This window comes from Choloepus didactylus, chromosome 18, assembly GCF_015220235.1.
Source record: "Choloepus didactylus isolate mChoDid1 chromosome 18, mChoDid1.pri, whole genome shotgun sequence".
Taxonomy (NCBI): Eukaryota; Metazoa; Chordata; class Mammalia; order Pilosa; family Megalonychidae; genus Choloepus; species Choloepus didactylus.
Window position 1 is genome coordinate 7,944,767 of NC_051324.1, and position 19,727 is coordinate 7,964,493.

At 51.4% G+C, this 19,727-nt stretch overlaps 1 protein-coding gene and 1 pseudogene across 1 annotated transcript; one reads left to right on the plus strand and one right to left on the minus strand.

The window, feature by feature from the left end:
* Positions 1-3,815: 3,815 nt before the first annotated feature.
* Positions 3,816-13,670, plus strand: LOC119514592 (annotated as a pseudogene).
* A 4,121-nt stretch (positions 13,671-17,791) lies between these two features.
* On the minus strand, positions 17,792-19,063 carry LOC119514593 (acetylcholine receptor subunit beta-like). The gene is made up of 3 exons (XM_037810427.1): positions 19,003-19,063; positions 18,778-18,917; positions 17,792-18,271 (listed from the first exon to the last, which is right to left on the minus strand). The coding sequence occupies exons 1-3, from the start codon at positions 19,061-19,063 to the stop codon at positions 17,861-17,863; spliced, it is 612 nt and encodes a 203-aa protein (XP_037666355.1). The 3' UTR covers positions 17,792-17,860.
* Positions 19,064-19,727: the final 664 nt, after the last annotated feature.

Here is a 19,727-nt window from a genome sequence, read left to right on the forward strand (position 1 = left end):
GTGTCTGGCCTCTTTGGTTTAGCATAATGTTTGTGCAATTCATCGATGCAATTACATGCTATCAGTATTTTGTTCCCTTTTATGCTGAGTAACATTCCATTATATGAATATGCCACAATTTGTTTATTATCCATTTTCCTGTTGGTTGCAATAATTATTTCCATAAAGAAAATTATTCTTGATCTCTAGTTAGAATGCTTCTGAGTTTCTGTTAAGTGCTCTCCTATCACTGAAAGCAAACTGGGCTGAGTCATGGTGTCAAGAGCTGACGCCCTGAAGTCAGAAAGCTCTGGATTCCTGTATCAGTTCTGGCTCTTACTAACTGGGTGAACCCAGGCTAGTTACCTAACCACTCTGTGCCTTCCTTTTCTGGGAACAAATATACCAAAAGGATGTGAGATTCTTGTTAGACTTAGAGCTGTTCATTTGTTCCTTTGCTCATTCATGCAACAGTAGTTAAGGAAGCCTGCTATGTTTCTGACTGTGGTGAGAGCTGAGAAAGCCACAGGAAGCAAAAAACAAGCAGACCTTGTCCTCCTGGAGCTTCCAGTCTAGCAGGCTACACAGGCAGTAAACTACTAAGTGCATAATTAATTACTTAATTGCAGCCATTATCAGTGCTGCAAGGGAGATGCAAAAGCTCCACAGAGCATGTAAGGAGGCTGCACAAGGAGGTGGGAGTGGAAGGATGAGAAAGAGTTAAAGAGGAGAGGCCTCCGGGCAGAAGGAACAGCAAAGCTCCAGAACCTTCTGGAAGGAGCCTGGCACACCGGAAGGACTGAAGGCAGGGAAGGGAAGGGCAGAGGGGACTGTGCATGTGAAGTGGGGGGAAGGAAGGTGAGGAGGGCCCAAGTGGAGGCCGAAGGGGGTGGGCAGGGCTCAGCCACCCAGCGCCATGTCCAAAACACTGATCTTTGACCTCAGGCACAGGCAGCCAAGGAGGGCTGGACTGCGAGCTTCAAATGAGAACATCAGGCAGGAATTGTCTGCTTTGTTCAGGTCTCCATCCCTCGTGCTTAGAACAGTGCCTGACTCGATTTGTGGAAGGGAAGCAGGACTGATCGATTTTAAGCAGCCATGTGAGATTTGCAGTGTGGAGACTGGGTGGGAGGGAGCTCAGTGTGGATGTGGGGAACCCAGTTAGGAGGTTGCTGCAGTCATCTAGGGGGAATATGACGGTGGCTTGGACTAGCTGTTAGCCATGAAGATGGACGGGGGACCCCGGAGCAGAAAAGTCGACTGCAATCAGTGGTGGGATGGATGAGGAGGAAGAAGAAGGCAGAAGTGTCAAGGATAATGCCTAGTGATATGGGTCAAAAGTAGTGGTTCTCTGTCCGATGCGCTCAAATAACCAATTCCTGAGACACCATGGTTTCAAAGAGAGAGTATATAGCTCAGTGCAAAGCAGGAGATCAAATGGCCTATCAACCTAAAATTCTATCTCCCTCAACAGCAGTAACTTTGATAGTTTCGTTGTATCAAAAGATGGGCAAGTTTTAGGATAATGAGTACAATGGCTCAAACTGAGAGATGATCTAATTATTGAGCATGTGCAGATTGATAACATGCTACTGCACATGTCAGGCGGGCCAACTGTGGTTAGATCCAGCTTCGTCTAACAAGATAGTTTAGGAATCGGGGTGGGTTAGTTCTGGGCTGACTCAAGTTCTTTCATTAATAAACATTAGGGGCTGTCTTTTTTGATCATAAGCTCTAAAGTTGAAAAACAGGATTAGGGGGTACAAATGGGGCCAGTCACAAAGTTTTTACAGTCACAAGACAAAGGTTATATAGTTATACAATTGTTATCAAAGATCGAGGCAGCTGGGTTACAGTTCAGTATTTTCAAGTATTTCCTTCTGGCTATTCTAATACACTAGAAAGTAAGAAGAGCATCTATATAATGATTCAGTAATCATAATTATTTGTTAATTCTTAATTTCTTGGTTACACTAGGTTTCTAGAATGAGTAATTGAATAGGTGATGGTGCCAGGGAAACCTGGAGGGGCCTGTGTCTTGTGGGTTGAAAAGAAGAGTGTGAATTTAGATTTTGACAAGGAGAATTTGAGTTGACTCCAAGTACAGTACAGTAGATGGAAGGGTAGCAGCCTGGCTCAGAATAAATACTCAAAAACCAAAAGCTATTATTATTAACATCATTTACTTTGGGAATACTTCTATGTTAGAAGAAGCAATTACTCCTCTTGAGCATATCTAACTTCCCTGGAATACCAGGATGGCAAACTTTTTAATTATCCCCACAACACCACAAGGTCTTAGCTTTTTCCTCCAATGCTTCTGTTTGAACATAAATATTTCCCGGTACAAAGTCCTGTTTGTACCTCTTTACCCCAGGCTGATACCAGCTTCTGACCCACCCAGAAAATCTACATCACAAGGGTCCATAGACAGCCAAGGGAAGGCCCAGCCCACTTTTCTGTCCTCCGCTCTTGCTCCCACTGAACGGTGCAGACGCCATTGGCAGCTGACGGCCGCCATCTTGTGGACACACGCCATCCTCACAGCCCACTCCTAAGTCAGAACTGGGGAAGGTGGGTTCAAAGTCACTTAAGTTGCCTTCCTACCTACATTACGGCTTCTTCTAATCAGGTTCCAAAAGTCAAGGCACAGGTGGAGAATCTCTCTGATCTTTAAAATAGCTAAGAGGTGACCAAATGTTGTCAAAGCAGGCCCTAAGAATTGCTCTCTTACCCTCCAGAGAATAAATACTGTGGTGGTCTACACTTGACCCTTTAATTCCTCTCTAGTGCAGGAGATAGGAGCAGCTCTCAGGAGAGAGAGCTTTGGGTCTGCTTCACTCCCTATGTTCAAAAATCTGCATGAGGCCTTTCTCCACAGGTTGGGCGAAATCCCATTTCTGACTCCTGGGTCGCAGAGCTGAGCTCCTCACTTATTTCTCGACCAGTGTATTTAAAAAACTACTGTATGCCTCAGTTTCTCCCTCCATAAAATGGGGATAGTAATAGTCTCTACCTAAAAGGTAAGTTATAGGCATGAAATGAATTAATATATGCAAAGTGTTTACAATATTGCCTAACCCAATAAGGCTCTTTAATGTTAACATTGTCCCTGCCATCAAATCCAATGTTCAGCAACATTCTTAATACATTTAAATGTATCCCCACTCACTGTTGGACACCATTAATATCCAGGTAGGCCAGATACTATGTGGGAGGGAAATAAAAGCAAATATTACAATTCTTACCTCCTTCGATTGTGGGATATTTCAGGAGCATGACTAATACATGTACACAGGTAGCACTCAGTACAAGGTAAAAAAAAAAAAAATGAGAGAAAGAGAGAGCTATAAAGGAACAAAAGCTAACTGTTAGGAGAACCAGGGGAATATCTTACCCATGTGAGGAGATTAGAGGGTCCAACTGAGGTCAGGTAAGCTGTTAACAAGCACTGATGCTCTAAGGATACTGGGTGGAGCAAAGGTGATGGGGGGGGGGTCCCAGATTTGGCATGTGCCAAGAGGGCTCTCCAGGCAACATTTCCTGGATGAGTTCACCTACCCCCAGAAGCTGGTCCCAAGCCATGCAGGCTCAACACCTTCATTTTGTCAGCACATGGAGAATGAACAGATTCTGTTTTCATTGGCCACCTACAGAACCGTTGATTGGATCCCCTAAATGTCCCTCGTGGATTGCTTCTCTCCATCACTACTGCTACCCAACTGGTCCCAGCCAGCATCACCTCCTACCTGGTCTACTGCAAGCTTCTCACGGCCAATCACCTGCTGCTTCTTGGCTTTCTCCAGCTCATTCTCCATCCACAGACCAAGTACACCATGGAGCATGCTACAGCTCTGCTCAGGGCTCTGGGGGGCTTGCGCTGCACTTTGGATAAAATCGAACTCCTTGACGCTCACACCGGGCCCCTGCCTCCTTTTCCAGCCTCATCTTTCTCCACGCCTACCCCTCTCTCGCTGCCCCCAGCCCCCAGCCCTGGTGATCTTCAAGAGCCAAGACCTTCTCACATGCTCTTCTCTCTGCCCTAAAGCACAGACCCACACATTCTTCACCCACCATCACCCATTCATCCTTCAGAGTCATCTGAAATGCCACCTCCTCGGAGAAGTTTCTCTGACCTGGAGGAACAGATCAGATTTCCAGTTTCACCCATTCCTGTAACAGTCCTCGCTCTTTCTTCTCAGCACTAATCACAACCACTTGCTGTCACTGCCTGCTTATTATTGCTTGACTGTAAGCACCACTAGGACAAGAACTCTGTCTCTGCTGGTCACCGTCACACCCTCATAGGAAGTCCTGACACCCAGGAAGTCCTGAATATATTTACTGAATGAATGAAATAAATGGCTTGATTTGTGTTTCATGCTCAGTTGGTAAAGAGCATAGAGATGGATATAAATGTAGGAAGAGGGTGCGTTGAGCCATCTTCTCCCTCCAAAGGTGTAAGGGACATCAAGGGATTTGGGGAAAATTATTTGAGTTAGGTGCCTTTCACTGTCCATCAATATGAGTAAGCTTTAAGGCTTTCATAAAATGGCATTTGTTTTGCTAATGGTTCTTCCTAGAGACCATTCTCCAGCCCTAGGTCATAATTATGTCTGCAGGGATCTTGATTGTTTCTCCCTCCTACAAGACATCACACTGGTCCATTATATTGATGATACCATGTTGATTGGACCCAGTGAGCAAGAAGTAGCAATGACTCTATTTGTTGGTAAGCTATTTGCATGTCTGAGGATGGGAGATAAATCCAACAAAAATAGAAGGGACTTACACCTCAGTAAAATTTCTAGGTGTCCAGTGGTGTGAAGCATGTCAAGATATCCCTTCTAAGGTGAAGAATAAGCTGTTGCATCTGGGCCCTCCTACAACCAAAAAAGAGGCAAAACAATTAGTTGGCCTTTGTTCTAGTTTGCTAATGCTGCCAGAATGCAAAACACCAGAAATGGATTGGCTTTTATAAAGGGGGTTTATTTGGTTACAAAGTTACAGTCTTAAGGCCATAAAGTGTCCAAGGTAAGTCATCAACAATCGGGTACCTTCACTGGAGGATGGCCAATGGTGTCTGGAAAACCTCTGTTAACTTGGATGGCATGTGGCTGGCGTCTGCTCCAGAGTTCTGCTTTCAAAATGGCTTTCTCCCAGGACATTCCTCTCTAGGCTTCAGCTCCTCAAAAATGTCACTCTTAGTTGCTCTTGGGGCATTTGTCCTCTCTTAGCTTCTGCAGAGCAAAAGTCTGCTTTCAAAGCCCATCTCCAAAATGTCTCTGTAAGCTAAAGCTCCTCTCTCAATTCCAGTGCATTCTTCAATGTGTCCCTCTTGGCTGTAGCAAGCTTGCCTCCTTCTGTCTGAGCTTATGTAGTGCTCCAGTGAATGAATAATCAAGGCCCATGCTGAATGGGTGGGGCCACACCTCCATGGGAACCATCCACTCAGAGTCATCACCCACAGTTGGGTGGGTCGCATCTCCATGGAAACACTCAAAGAATTACAATCTAATTAACACTGATACGTCTGCCCACATAAGATTACATCAAAGAACATGACTTTTTCTGGGGGACATAATATATGCAAACCAGTACAGACTCTTTGGATTTTGGAGACAACGTAGTCCTCATTTGGGTGTGCTACTTTGGCCCATTTACTGAGTGACCAGTTACAGAAACAAGGACTATGATGGCATGAATATTTCCTCCCCGTTTTGTTACGAGTATGTTCGTATTTGTCCATAAAGCAAATATCTTTGTTTTCTTCTCTATCTTATCCCCTTGTCATATGACATAAGCTGTAGTGTTCATTTTGGTATATTTAAGTTAAAGGAAATCAAGTTTAAGAGTCAATATCACCCAAGGACTTGCACCTTATTCTGCAGAGATTTAGGGCATTTCCAGTTGTATGCAGGACAGCTGAGTATTGTTAGGCAAAATATATGTCTGTTATTGTTCTCTACTTAGAGATAAAGTATGGTTTAAGGTGATGTATTTAACTGCCAAGTTGACAAAGGGTGGACTGTGATGGTTAGTTAGGTTCATGTGTCAACTTGGCCAGGTGATGGTGTCCAGGTATCTGGTCAAGGAAGCACTGGCCTAACCATTTCTAGGACATTTGGGGCTGGTTAATAAAACAGAAGGCTGGTTTATTAAATCATCAGTCAATTGACCGCACTTCTGACTGATTACATCAACAAAGGGCATGTCTTCTGCAATGAGAATTCAATCAGCTGGATTTAATCCAATCAGTCAAAGACTTTTAAGGGAGAAAGAGAGATACCTTCACTTCTTTCTCTTCAGCTAGCCAGCAAAGCCTTTCCCAGTTCATCAAATACCTTCATCGGAGTTGCCAGTTGGCTGCCTGCCTTACAGAATTTGAACTTGTGCATCCTGCCCTATGGAATTTGGACTTGTGCATCCCCACAGTTGCATGAGACACTTTTATAAAAACCCCTCCCATGGATGCTTTCTCCTCCCTTCCCCATTCCTTTGCCTGGAGTCCTGGCAGCTGAGAGAAAGGGGTGCCGGGGGTGAGAAGGTGGGGTGAGGTCAGCTGTGGGGAGGTTGATCTGACACTGAGATAGGGAGACAGAGATGGAGGAGAATGGGAAACTGAGACAGAGGGGGAGGGACAACATAGAGTGAGAAGAGAGGCACAGGCCGGGCTCCCTTAGCTGCCACCTCCCCCTGCCCGGATCCCACCAGCCCCCACTGCATCCCCTGATCCAGCCCAGGACTCGGGAATCCTCTGCACATTTGGGAGAAGGGTTTCCCCCCACCCCCTCAATCCCACCTTCCCAGTTTGGCACAAATGAGCAATGGTCTGAGGGAAAGGCTGTCTGGGGACCCGGGATGAGGGCTTTGGTCAAACATGCATAGCCTCTGTGGGTGGCCTTTGCCCCCCCATCCCCAACTCAGCATCTCTGGGGGTGGGAGGGTCAGAGCCCTCCCCCTGGATCTGTCCATCCCCCTCAGCTTCTGTTTCAGTCTGTTCCCACCTGCAGCATGGGGAGAAACAAGTGCTGGGCCAGGGAAGTGGGGGTGGGGGGGTGGGGGGTGCACTGGGAGGAAAGGGGCTGTCTGCATGGGAAAACACGCATCCACATGCAAGAACTTGTGTCCACTCAGAGCAGCATGTCCTGGACCCATGGGGAAAACAAGTTCCCGGGCAGCACAGGGGTGCACGGATCTGCACCCTCCCCCCTGCAGGAAACCTGTGTCTGCCATCTGTGGAAGGTGGACACCTACCTGGGGAATGTGCTTGGCCTGACCTGTGCCGCGGGGGGGAAACATGCTTTGTTGGGGGGGAGGAGAGGGGGGCTGTGGGGTTCTTGCTGTGTTGTCTGGTGGCCAAGGGTCACTGTCTGTGAACACACCACTTCCAGGGTCTCCATGGGGCTGGGTGGGGGACGAGGTGGGAGAAGGCATGAGGGAACAGGATTACGGGGTACACACCCCTGCAGAAATTCTTTGAGGGGGCCAACATGTGTCCAGGGTGACAAAAAAAAAAACCTTACCCTGCACATGGGAAAACACACCCCCTCTTGAGAAAGCGCACCTCCACGTGGGAAAATACTTCCCTGTTTCGACCCACTGAAGACTGGTACCCCAATGGAGGGGGCAAAAGACACCCCCAGTTGTCCAAAGGCCCAGGTGCCTCTCTGCGTAGGAGAAACTCAATTCCCACTGAGGAGACCCACGGCCACCTAAGGCTCCTCAACGTGTGACAGCTCCAGTGGGAAGAGCCTGTCCCCAGGTCCACCTCCCTGCCTTTGGGGTGGCCTGGAGGGCCGGGGAGGGGGGCCTCCCCAAGCTGCCCCCTATACCCGCGTGGTGGAGTGGGGGTGCAGTAGCATGATGTTGTGGCCCACCCTACTCGCCCCAAAATGGTGAACCTTCCATCAGCAGCACCAACCTCCCAGCCCCTGCTCCACTGCCCCCAAACCCTGGCTGCATTTGGGGTTCCGTCCTCAAATAGGGAACAGGAAACACAGGCCCTTGAGCTCATCTGAGACATAAGGTGCCAGGAGGTGCTGAGAGGCAGGAAGTGTGTCCACAGTTGGGAAAAGGCCCCAGACTGGTCCCAGAGATTGGCTCCAGGATTTGGGGGGGGGTTGACCAGGGCTGAGCTGGCACCCGGAGGCCTGAGGAGACCCCCACCCCAGGCTGGCTGATAGGCTTCTCCCTAACAGCACTGGAGACCAGCATCAGGAGGGATGAGCCAGCAAGACCCAAGGCTACTCCCAACTGGCCATGATGGGATGGGAATGAAGTCAGCAGGGCGAGCCCGTGCGTGAGGATTCATGAAGTGCACGTGCGTGAATCTCTGTACTTGGTCTAAGCACACCTTTGTGCTCATCTCCTCATCCTTCCAGAAGGGAAAACTTTAAACGGCAGAGGTGAAGGGAGGTGGAGAGAAATGAGGGATCTCGGCTTTCTTCTCAGCCCCACCTGCTTGGGTTCAGGCCCTGCCTCTATCCCAACCCTTTTTAGGTTTTAATGCACTGGAATAGCTAGAAGTAAATACCTGAAACTATCCAACTCCAACCCAGTAGCCTTGACTCTTGAAGATGATTGTATAACAATGTAGATTACAAGGGGTGACAGTGTGACTGTGAAAACCTTGTGGATCGCACTCCCTTTATCCAGTGCATGGATGGATGAGTAGAAAAATGGGGACAAAAATTAAATGCAAAGTAGGGGGGGCGGGTGGTATGGGTGTTCTTTTTTACTTTTATTTTTTATTGTTATTTTTATTCTCTCTGGTGTAAGGAAAATGTTGAAAAATAGATTGGGGTGATGAGTGCACAACTATATGATGGTACCATGAACAGTTGACTGTACACCATGGATGACTGTATGGTATGTGAATACATCTCAATAAAACTGAATTTAATTAAAAACAAAACAAAACAAAATAAACACCCCTTCCTGCCATAGGCACGCGGGGCCTGTGGGTCCACCAGTCCCGCGCCGCCCCCTGCGCGGATTCCAGCCAGTAACGGATCTCCGCCCGCCCTTTTGGGTCCAACATCTGCAGCAGGCTCCGCCCCCGCCTTGCCAGCCCGCCCCCCAGCGGGTCCACGGGTCCCAGTTCGTTTTGAGGCCCGTCCATCACCCTCCCCGGCTCCACCCCCGGGTGCCCGGCAGCCCCGCCCCCGGGCCTTTGTCCCACCCCCAGCAACTGCCAGTGCTCCCCACCCTCAGACAGACAACGGGACAGAGTTTCCCTCAGACCATTGACCGTCTGTGACTGGGAAGTCGGGTTTGAGGGGTAGGGGGAAGACCCTTCTCCCAAATTGCAGAGGATCCCCGAGTCCTGGGCTAGATCAGGGGACGCAGTGGGGGCTGGTGGGATCCGGGCAGGGGGAGGTGGCAGCTCAGGGAGCCCGGCCTGTGCCTCTCTTCTCACTCTATCTTTTCCCTTCCTCTCTGCCTCAGTTTCCCATTCTCCTCCATCTCTGTCTCCCTACCTCAGTGTCAGATCAACCTCCCCACAGCTGATCTCACCCCACTTTCTCAACCCCTGCACCCCGTTCTCTCAGCTGCCAGGACTCCAGGCAGGGGGAGGGGGAAGGGAGGAGAGAGGTTCCCCGGGAGGGGCTGGGGAGAGAATGAGGTCAGCCTCCAGGGGAGCAGGTGGAAGGGGCAGTAGGGGTGGGGATCAGGCACTAGAATTTGAAAGGAAGCCTGTGAAGCGACTGCCCAGAGGGAACCTGCAGGGAAAGACCGAGTCTCTGGAGCAAAGAACAATGACCAGCAGGCAAATGTGGGGGGCTGGACAGGTCAGGGAAGGCGGAAATAAGAATAATGGAGTTCAAGAAGCACTGTCCTTCTCCGTGGCTTGCAAGCACCAGCCCTTCTGCTGGCCCAGGCCCTTGTCCTTACCATTGGTGTTGGGAAAGGAGAGGCCAATGTCCTCCTCTTGGTGGGAGTTTTCCTTGGGCTCCTGCCATCAGGCCCCTCCTGGGCCTGCAGCCTGCACTGAGAAGATTTTGCAGGTGCAGACTCCAAAGCACTGAGCAGGGCACCCACCCTGTGTCTCTCAGCCCCACCCAAGACCCTGAGGCCAGATCCCAGACTGGGGGCTTCTATGTCTGGGTAGATCCTGGGCAGGGAGAAATCAGGCTCTGGGTTCCAGCCAGACCCACCCCAGGACTTCAAGGCCAATATCTCGCCAGACTCAAGAGAGGTCAAGGGGTGAAGGAGGCTCAGTAATTTCAAGGAAAACTGCTTGAATGACTGAATGAGTGAGTGGGCCGTGAGGGGGTGATGGAGGGAAGGGAGAGGGGAGGTGTGCTGGGCTTCAGGCCTCATCTGACTGTCCAGACTGAGGTCAGTGAAGCCCAGTAACCAGGGAACTCCAGCCCCAGCCCTCCTCTTCCTCCGCCTCCCTCACTGTGATCCCAACTACCCCCACCCATTATGAGCCAGTGGGCAGGGGCAGGGGCCAGGGCAGAAGCACAGGCAGGGGCAGTGCTTGCCAAGGAGGCAACGGGAACTGTCTCTCGGGACAGTCAAAGTGCTACTCTATTTCTGGCAAGTGTCTGGGGGACAGGGGGCTGAGGTGGTCCTAGGACCCCTAACCATGGATGAGCAAGCCCACCCCGGAGCCCAGTGTGCTCTGGCACCAGTCCCAGGAAAAGCCAGGACTTAGGAGACTCAATTTCTCTTCTTCTGGGCAGCTTCATCCAGCTCAACTGCAGTTCAATGAGGTGACTCTGGTCAGGGCGGGGCCTGGGCTGAAGGGAGGGGGAGAGCCTGGGGTCTCACAGGGCTGAGGGGGGACAATTGCTGGGATGTGACCAGACAAGGCTGGACTTCAGGGCTCACCGTACTTTTGAACTCTCCTCTCCTCTCAGCTCCCCTCAGCTCTGGAGGCAGCTGAAGAGCTCCTTGCAGATTCTTTTCTACCATTTTTTCCCCAAAGGTGAGTGGGCCTGAGGATGGGCTCCAGGGGAGGTGGGCCTGTCCCCTTCTATCCCTGTCCCTTTCCTCAGCTCCTCAGGGACACAGGCCTTGTCCCATCCCACCTCTCCCTGCAGACATGAGGCACAGCTATACAGGCAGCCATCCCGTGTGCACGCACTGCTCCGTGGACCCCAAGACCCAGAGCTCAAGAGCCTCTTCTCACTTCCATCAATGCTCAAACTTCGGCTCAGGCACTCTAACCACCAGGACTCCTGGATCCCACACCCAAAGGTGGAGAAGTCTCGGTGCTGCTGGATGCCACCTCCATGTGGGCACATCAGGACTCCCACGGAAGCTCCATGGGGACCAAGTAAGGAGGAGATGATGGGAGCTGGAAAGGCCCCTCAAGTCATGCATTAAAGGGCAAAGCCTCCTTTTTCTCCAGGCCAGAGACACCTTCCAAGATCCATGCCCCCATGAACACTTTCAAGGCCCATGATCCAAATGAGCAAGTTGGACTTGGTTCCACTGCCCCAGCCCCTGCCTCAATCCCTGCCCCAGCACAGGTCATGGCCCTGACAACCACTCCAGTCACTGCCTCCACCCACACCCACAGCCTTACCCCTATTCCCTCTACTCTGGCTGCCTTCAACCATGGCATTTCCACTGGGCAAGTAATATATGATGCAGCAAGGATAAAGCAGAACTGCTCCCATGTGTGCATCCCTCAGAACTCTGCACATTTTAGAAAGGACTTCTGTGCCTGCTCCAGACCCCAAGAGAGACAGGGCTCTGTTACACTTGAGGAAACATCAAAGCCACACAGTGGGGATGGTACCAACTCCCCAACAGGCTCCAGACTGGGCTACCTGGGGTGGAGGAATCTGGAATGGAAGATCTCCCATGATGGCAAAGACAAGTTCTCACAGCCCAAGAGCTTCCCCTACAGTTCTGAGAGGAGGGATGTGGACTCCCAGGCTCCATTTTACCTCAAGTTCCTGGTCTATTCCCAGGAGGCTGCATCTCTAAACCTTGCCTTCATTTTCCAAGAAGTGCCCAGCGTTCACTGTCTACTCTTTCTCCACCATGCACTCTTTCCCTGCCTCTCATTCCTCCCAGATCTTTTGTCCTTTCTCCATCCACCAGCTATTAGAAGTTCACCTCAGTTCAACCCCCACCACTCTTACAGCCTCCAAGTCTCCTCAGCCTGTCCCTCCCCAGTTCTCCACCATTTCTAAAACTCTCACTCAACCACAATTCTCTGAAATTCACAAGAGTCTAGGCCTTACCCAAGACCTTGGTCTCCAAAGGAGCCCATGCCCTTCAAAAGACTCTAGCACTCACAAGAACCCAGGACCTAACCAAAATCCAGTCCTCCAAAAGAACCCCGGCAACAGCCAAGCATCTCATCTCTGCAAGAGCCAAATCCCTCCCCTAGACGCTGGCCTTCACAAGACTCCAGGCCTTACCCAAGATTCAGGCCCCAAAGAAAGAGCTAAGGCCCAACTCAAGATGCTGGTTTCCTAAGGAACCCAGGTTTCACCCAACCCTCTGGCCTCCAGAAGATCATACCATTCACCCAATCCTCTAAATTTCAGACAAGCTTGGGCGTTATGCAAGACTCTAGAGTCTTTGTGAATCTAGACCTATTGCAAGAGACCACAGTCTACAAAAGCCAGTGCCTCATCCAAGCAACTGGCCCCCATAAGGGCCCAGGCCCTGCTCAAGATTCTGGAGGCTGTACGACTAGGTGTTGTCCAAGACCCAGGGGTCTTCAGCACCTTAGGCCTTACCCAACAGTCTGATCTGCAGAAGAGTCCAGGCCTTTCCCAAGACTTGAATCAAGAGCCCAGGCCATGCCCAAACCTCTGGGCTTTGTAAGGGCTCAGGCCTTACCCAGATCTTAGGAGACTACAAGATTTCAAGTCTTCCCAAGATTCTGGGGGATACAGGAACCCAGGCCTCACACAAACCCCTGAAGTCAAAGGGTGATTTGGCTTTACCCAAGAAGTTGGAGTTCCCAGGAACCCAGAACATAACCCAAGACCATAATCTCCACAAGGTTCCATGAAACAATAAACATCCAAGCCCACATAAGGGCCCAGCCCTTTCCCAAGACTCAGGTCTCTCCAAGATTCCAGGCCTTAACCAGGAATCTGGTCTCCACAAAGACTCAAGCCTTATCCAAGATCCTGGCCTCCACAAATGTCCAGGGCTTGTTTGAAGTACTGGCTCTGCCCAAGGCCCTCTTCAGACCCCAAAGTCAACACCGTCCCTGACGAAGTCGTTTGTATCTGAGGACCATCCTCGGAGGGAGGATCGAGAGCAGCACATACCATGGACTTCTGTCCCACTCAGCCAGAATTCCTGCTCTTCCAAGGCCCCGGGGATGTGCAGTGACCTGCAAACCTCAGAAGTTCCTGTACTAATTGAGCTACAGCCACCCTCCCGGAAGGCAGGCAGCCAAGACTGGGTGTACCGCCCTAGGGATAAAGTTCCTTCAGCCTGCCAGACCTTTCGTCAGATGTCTATGCCTCTGAAAAATCAACTCAAAGTTCCACTTTCCTGGACCAGGTGCCTGGGCTGTGTATTTGGTCTTTGATGCCCACCAGAGAGAGTTAGGAGTGGGCAGGGACAAGTGTGATGCTCTCTCCCCCAGGCACCTTCACCAGGAGACACCCAACAATTCAAGGGAGAGCAGCAAGGAATGGGGCTATCAATATGTAGTGAGAACCTTAGATAAAGAGGGGACAAAGGCACAGCTGGAATAAAGACGTGAGAGATGAGAGAAGTATTCTGCAGTTGTTTGGGGACATCCACCCAGCCCCATCCCTGACACTGGCTGCCAACAGGGTCTGTTGAAAACTGGAACTATCCTAGCCCCTTCTTGGTCTTTTTGGCTGCATAGCCAAACCCATTATCCTCAAGGTCCTAGAACTGCATTGTCCAATGCAGTAGCCACTAGGCAAATGGGGCTCTTAAAATTTAAATTGATTAAAATCAAATAAAATTTAAACTTCTGTTAAAGAGCTGCATTATCTACATTTCAAGTGCTCAGTAGCCCCATGTGGCAAGTAGCAGCTGTATTAGACAGCAAGGGTTCAGAACATTTCCATCATCACGGACAAAATTATTGGACAGTCATGCTCTAGAGTTCAGAAGAACTTTTCTTTCCCTTCCGTCCACCTCCAGCATCTTCAAAGCTCCCACAGAGCCCAGAGATCTCACTTTGCCTTAGGATGGCTCAGAGTCCTCGCTTGGAGGAGGAGGTGAGATGGAGGGATGCCTGGTCACCCCAGACCATGAGAAGGAACCCAGTCTTCATTCAGTTCTCTTGACCTGGCCTCTTGGGTCACAACCAGATCAATGGAAACCTGCATCTCCAGTTCTGGGCTTTGTCTTTGGGCTCTCAGTAGAGTCCTTGGGGTGGGGCCAGGTGGGCAAGTGGAAGAAGTCACCTGTTGAATCATTCTACCCACCCTCTTCCCCACTATTGCAACTACCTCTATGAGGGAAGCCGCAGACCATAAGCCCCTTACAAAAAAAGGTAAAGGGAAATAGCTAAAGGAAATTGCTGGGCCATGGAGGGAACTGGCCACTGCATCCCGCAAGAGGAACGCAACAGATACTTTCTACCTGCTGAGTCAGGTGAACCGGCCCTTAGGGGTGGGGACCTGCATGAGAGAAGGGCAAAGACGGAGGCGGCATTGATTTGTTCGTTTTGAAGACACATTTGGAGCCCTTCATCTGCAGACCCAGTTGTACATTGTGTACACTCACTCGGCCTCTGGAAGAGGGAAGATCGGAGACTTTTCAGCAACAAAGCGAAGGCCCACCTTGGCTGCCTCCCGTCCGTGTTTTCCTTTGCCAAAAAGGATAGAGTCACATGGCTTCTGCAGTCTGGGGTCGTCCATATGGTGGGGCTCACCGCCCCCGGCCCCAGCCCGACCGCTCACAGACATTGACTTCTGCTCTGGGCACAGCTTCAGGAACTGACCCAGCTGATCCAGGAGCTGGGGGTGCAGGAGAGCTGGAGTAACAGGCCAAGCCAGGACCAGACCTCATCCGGGCCAAGGACTTTGTCTTCTCTTTGCTTGGTAAGAACCCCTCTTTGCCTTCGGGAACTCACAGCTCTTGGCAAGGTCCTGTACCACCCCGGCTTTTGGCCACGCCCCCACAATCCCTTCTCTTCCCTTAGGGCTGGTTCACCGCCAGGACCCCTGCTGTCCTCCCATGGCAGAGCTCTTGCTGCTTCATGGCAGGATTTAGGAGGGCTCCCTGGATCTGGGACCTGCACCCCTGGGTCTCTATGCCCAGGGACCTCACTACGATGCCAGTTCACGCTCCTGGTGCCAGTATTTTTGCTGGACGGCACTGAGCTGGAGCTGCAACTGGACCTGGAATCCTGTTTCAAATGGATCCACCTCCCAGAGTCAGAGCAAGGATCCTTGGTCCGGGAGGCCTGGCAGGATTGCCTAGGACCTGCAGTCCCAGGAGGACATGATTCCATCAAACCAAGAACGAAGGAAGGAAGAAAGTCTCAAGAACCCAGAAAGCTCCCCAGACCAGCTGCATGGTAACCTCACTGGGCCTGAGTCTCATGTGTCTTTGGAAAAAACACTCCCTCTGGCCCCTACTCCCCACCAAGCACCTCGTTCTTGCTCCCAGGGTCGGGGAAGGGGGTCAGAAGGGGAAGGAGCAGGAAGCAGGGCTGGGCAACAAGAATCCAAAGCCAAGAAAGAAGAAAGAAAAAGAAAACAAAAAAGCAAGAACCTGTTGGGGCAGATTCAAAAAAGAAAAGAAAAACCAAAAACAAAAACAATGCATTTTGGAGAAAAAGAAAAACGTTTTTGTTTTTTTTTTTCAAAATCTTGTGGCAAAATGTCAAGAGATCAGGCCCTGTTTTCAAAAATTTCCAAATGCTTTAATTTGCTTCAAATGTTTGTGTCTGACAGGCTTTTGGAAATTGTAAGTTTCTGAAGTTTCAATTATGTCATCAATTTGCCAACTTTTAAAGGTTTTTTTCAACTCTTGCTTTCTTTGCTCCAAATGTTACTGTGCCAGTTGCGATGTATTATGTCCCCCAAAATGCCCTGTTCCTTGATGCAATCTTGTGGGGGCAGACATATTAGTGTTCATTCGGTTGGAATCCTTTGATTGTTTCCATGGAGATGTGACTCAATCAACTGTGAATGAAATGTTTGAGTGGGTCTTAATTTAATCACTGGGGTCGTATAAAGAGCTCAGACAGAAGGAGCTCAGTGCTGCAGCCAAGAGAGACATTTTGAAGATGGTCATGAAAGCAGACTTTTGCTACTCCAGAGTTTGCCTGGGAGAAACTAAGAGAACACCCCCAGACGCCTAGAGAGAAACACCCTGGGAGAAAGCCATTTTGAAACACAACCTGGGAGCAAAGGAAGAAGATGCCAGACACATGCCTTCCCAGACAACAGAGGTTTTCCAGACGCCATTGGCCATTCTTCCGTGAAAGTACCCTATTGTTGGTGACATAGCATGGATAGCTTTATGGCCTTAGACTGTAACTGTGTACCCAAATAAACCCCCTTTATGCAAGCCAATCCATTTCTGGTATTTTGCATAAAAGCAGCATTAGCAAACCGGAACAGTTACATTTCTCAAGTATCAAATTTCCTTCAAACTCTAAACATTTCATCCAATTCTTTGGGTTTTGTTATCTCCACCCCCACCCCTGGCATTCCAATGTCTTTTTTCACCTTATTTTCACCATGTTTTAGCTTTTCTTACAGGTTTGGGTCCAACACTGTCCAAATTTTGTTTGAAGTTTTCGTAATTCTTCATTCCAATTATTATAAATTGTTCTTTTATTTCTTTTTCATTTTTAGTTTGGAGAGCAAATGAGGGTCCTTGCGGGCAGTGGGGCATTTAGATTTAGGGGCATTTAGATTTAGTTAGGGGCAGGGCTGTGAGCATCCTGTCACCAGCAATCACATGCAGCAGCAGGATTTGACTTTTAAATCTACCTGTGTCTGGCAGATTGAGTGTCACCTTGTCACATTTTTTTTGTCAGCAGACCTCAGACCAGGAACACAAAACAGAGAAAAAAGGACAATTTTGTGGGTAAAGATAGGAGTTGACGAAGGTGGTGGATAGGGAAGGGAAGAGAGAAAGCAGAAAAGGGGGGGGGGGGGGCAGAAAAAATAAGCCAAAAAAAGCAAAATTTGTTTGCACGAAAAGAAACCAAGAAAAGAGGAAAACATTCCTATAACTCAATTTTGATCCCCTCCCCAGAAAAAGTCATGTCCCCAAGAAAAAACTGGTTTTGGGGTACATGGGGTGCCTGAGTGGGCCAGGGGCCTGCCTTAAGACATGGTCAACTTGGCTGGAAAGGATTTAGCTTGTCCGTGTGTTTGCTAATCGCTGGAAATGAAACGGTATTGAAAGGTGGGGTGTGAGGGGACTGAGGGGAAGCCTCTTGGGGAGACCTCTCCCAGGCCCCCCTCAGGGCCAGCCAAGCCCCTGCCTGCTCTCCCAGGGCTGTAGAGAGGCGGGGCTGCAGCAGAAAGGACTCTGGTTTCTCTTGGACCCTTCTGGAGGGCAGAGGGCAGGCTGGGGTTGGGGGGGTAGCCCGCCCCCACAGTTCACAGCCTCTGAAAGTCCTCAGCTCCCCACTGGGGGACTGTGGACAGGTCAGCTGGGGGTGTCTGCCTGCCCACCCAGCTTCCTGCCTGCCAGCATTTCTCGTCCATCGTACTCAAAGGCCTGGCTTCTCACCCCATCTCCCCAGGGTGGGGTGAAGCAGATAAGGGGTCAGCAGGTCTTGCACCCCACTCCTCCCCATCCCTCTGCACTCCCCCCAACCTCATCCCTTACCCAGGCCTTCTCTCCTCCCCCCAGAATGGTGAACCTCCCATCAGGGGCACCAACCTCCCAGCTCCTGCTCTACTGCCCCCAAACCCTGGCTGCATTTGGGGTTCAGTCTTCAAATAGTGAACAAGAAACACAGGCCCTTGAGCCCACCTGAGACATAAGGTGCCAGGAGGTGCTGGGAGGCAGGAAGTGTGTCCACAGTCGGGAAAAGGCCCCAGACTGGGCTGGAGATTGGCTCCGGGATTTTTTTTGGGGGGGGTTGACCAGGACCAAGCTGGCACCCGGAGGCCTGACAGGACCCCCACCCCAGGCTGGCTGATAGGCTTCTCCCTAACAGCACTGGAGACCAGCATCCGGAGGGATGAGCCAGCAAGACCCAAGGCTCCCCCCCAACTGGCCACGATGGGATGGGAACGAAGTCAGCAGGGCCAGCCTGTGCGTGAGGATTCATGAAATGTACCTGCGTGAATCTCCGTACCTGGTCTAGGTACACCTTTGTGCTCATCTCCTCATCCTTCTCGTTCTAGAAGGGAAAAATTTAAAGGGCAGAGGTGCAGAGAGGTGGAGAGAAACGAGGGATCTCGGCCTTCTTCTAAGCCCCACCTGCTTGGGTCCAGGCCCCGCCTGTATCTCTGTAACACCCCTTCCTGCTATCGGCACGCGGGGCCTGTCCGTCTACCAGCACCGCCCAGGGCCCAGCAGCCAATCGCCGCCCGCCGTTTTTATTGTCCGCCTCCCGCGCCAAGCTCCGCCCCCGCCTTGCCAGCCCGCCCTCCAGCGGGTCCGCCAGTCCCAGTTCGTTTTGAGACCCGTCCATCACCCTCCCCGGCTCCACCCCCGGGTGCCCGGCAGCCCCGCCCATGCGTGTCCATTGGTCCGATTTCGGCCCAATCTTCTCTAACTGTTCACCCGGCACTCGGCCCGGCCTCTCCGCAGGCCCCAACCCAGCCTGTCCCTCCGGCCCACCCTGCCCACAGCCGCGCCCCCCAGCCTGTCGGGGCCCGACCTCCCCTCGGCCGCGACCCTCACCAGGCTGATGAGCTGCGCCAGGCTGAGACCAATGCTGACCAGGACGCGGTCGCCCACCTCCCGTGCCGGGCGCACCGAGCTGTCATAGCCCGAGAAAAGTTTCTCGCGGAGCCGGCCTTCGGCCTCCGAGCCGTGGGCGCCTGGGGGAGGAGAGCACCAAGTGGAGCCATGGTGCCCGGCCACGACCCCGGCCCCTGGCACTGTCCTCTCAGGGTCCAGACATACCCGGAGCGAGCGGCGCCCCCAGAGCCCCCAGCAGCAGCAGCAGCAGCGGCCCGAGGGTCATAGCCCAGCCCCGTCACTCAGCAAGTTCGCTCTGTGAGCCGCCGGGACTGCCAGCGCAGGGGAAGTGACGAGCCGCCCAGGAATGTGCACCTGTTGCATGGGGGGCGGCCGCCAGCCCACCCGCCCCGCCCCGCCTCCGGGCCTTTGTCCCACCCCGAGCAACTGCCGGTGCCGCCACCCACAGACAGACAACACTCGGTTGTATAAATCGTCTTTAATAGAGAAAGCCTGGAGTGGAGACCCAGAGCCCTGGGAGCGGAACCAGGAGACGGGTGGAGCCTGAGCGGGGTCTGTGTGGGCGAGGGGCATCCACCCCTCCTGCAACAAGCCAGAAGTAGGAAGAGCCTGAGGAAAAGTGACCTGACTGCACCCCTGCATCTCTCTCAGGGGCTCCTCTGTCTACCCAGCCCAGGTCTGAGGCAACTGGGAGTCTCCCTCCCAGCTCTCTAGGGGGTCTACCCCAGGCCTGCCCCTAGCTCTCCACGTCTTTCAGAAAGATCTGCTCAGGCCCTTTTTTTGCACCTAAAACCCAGCTGAGATTATAAGCTGTAAGGTAAAGCAAGTTCTATTTCAGTTAGAAGCTCTGGGGGTGTTTGAGGTTAGGCCCAAGAGGCCCTCACCCGCCTTGGCCTGTAAGGGAAAGGGGTGGGACTTATTGCTGAATT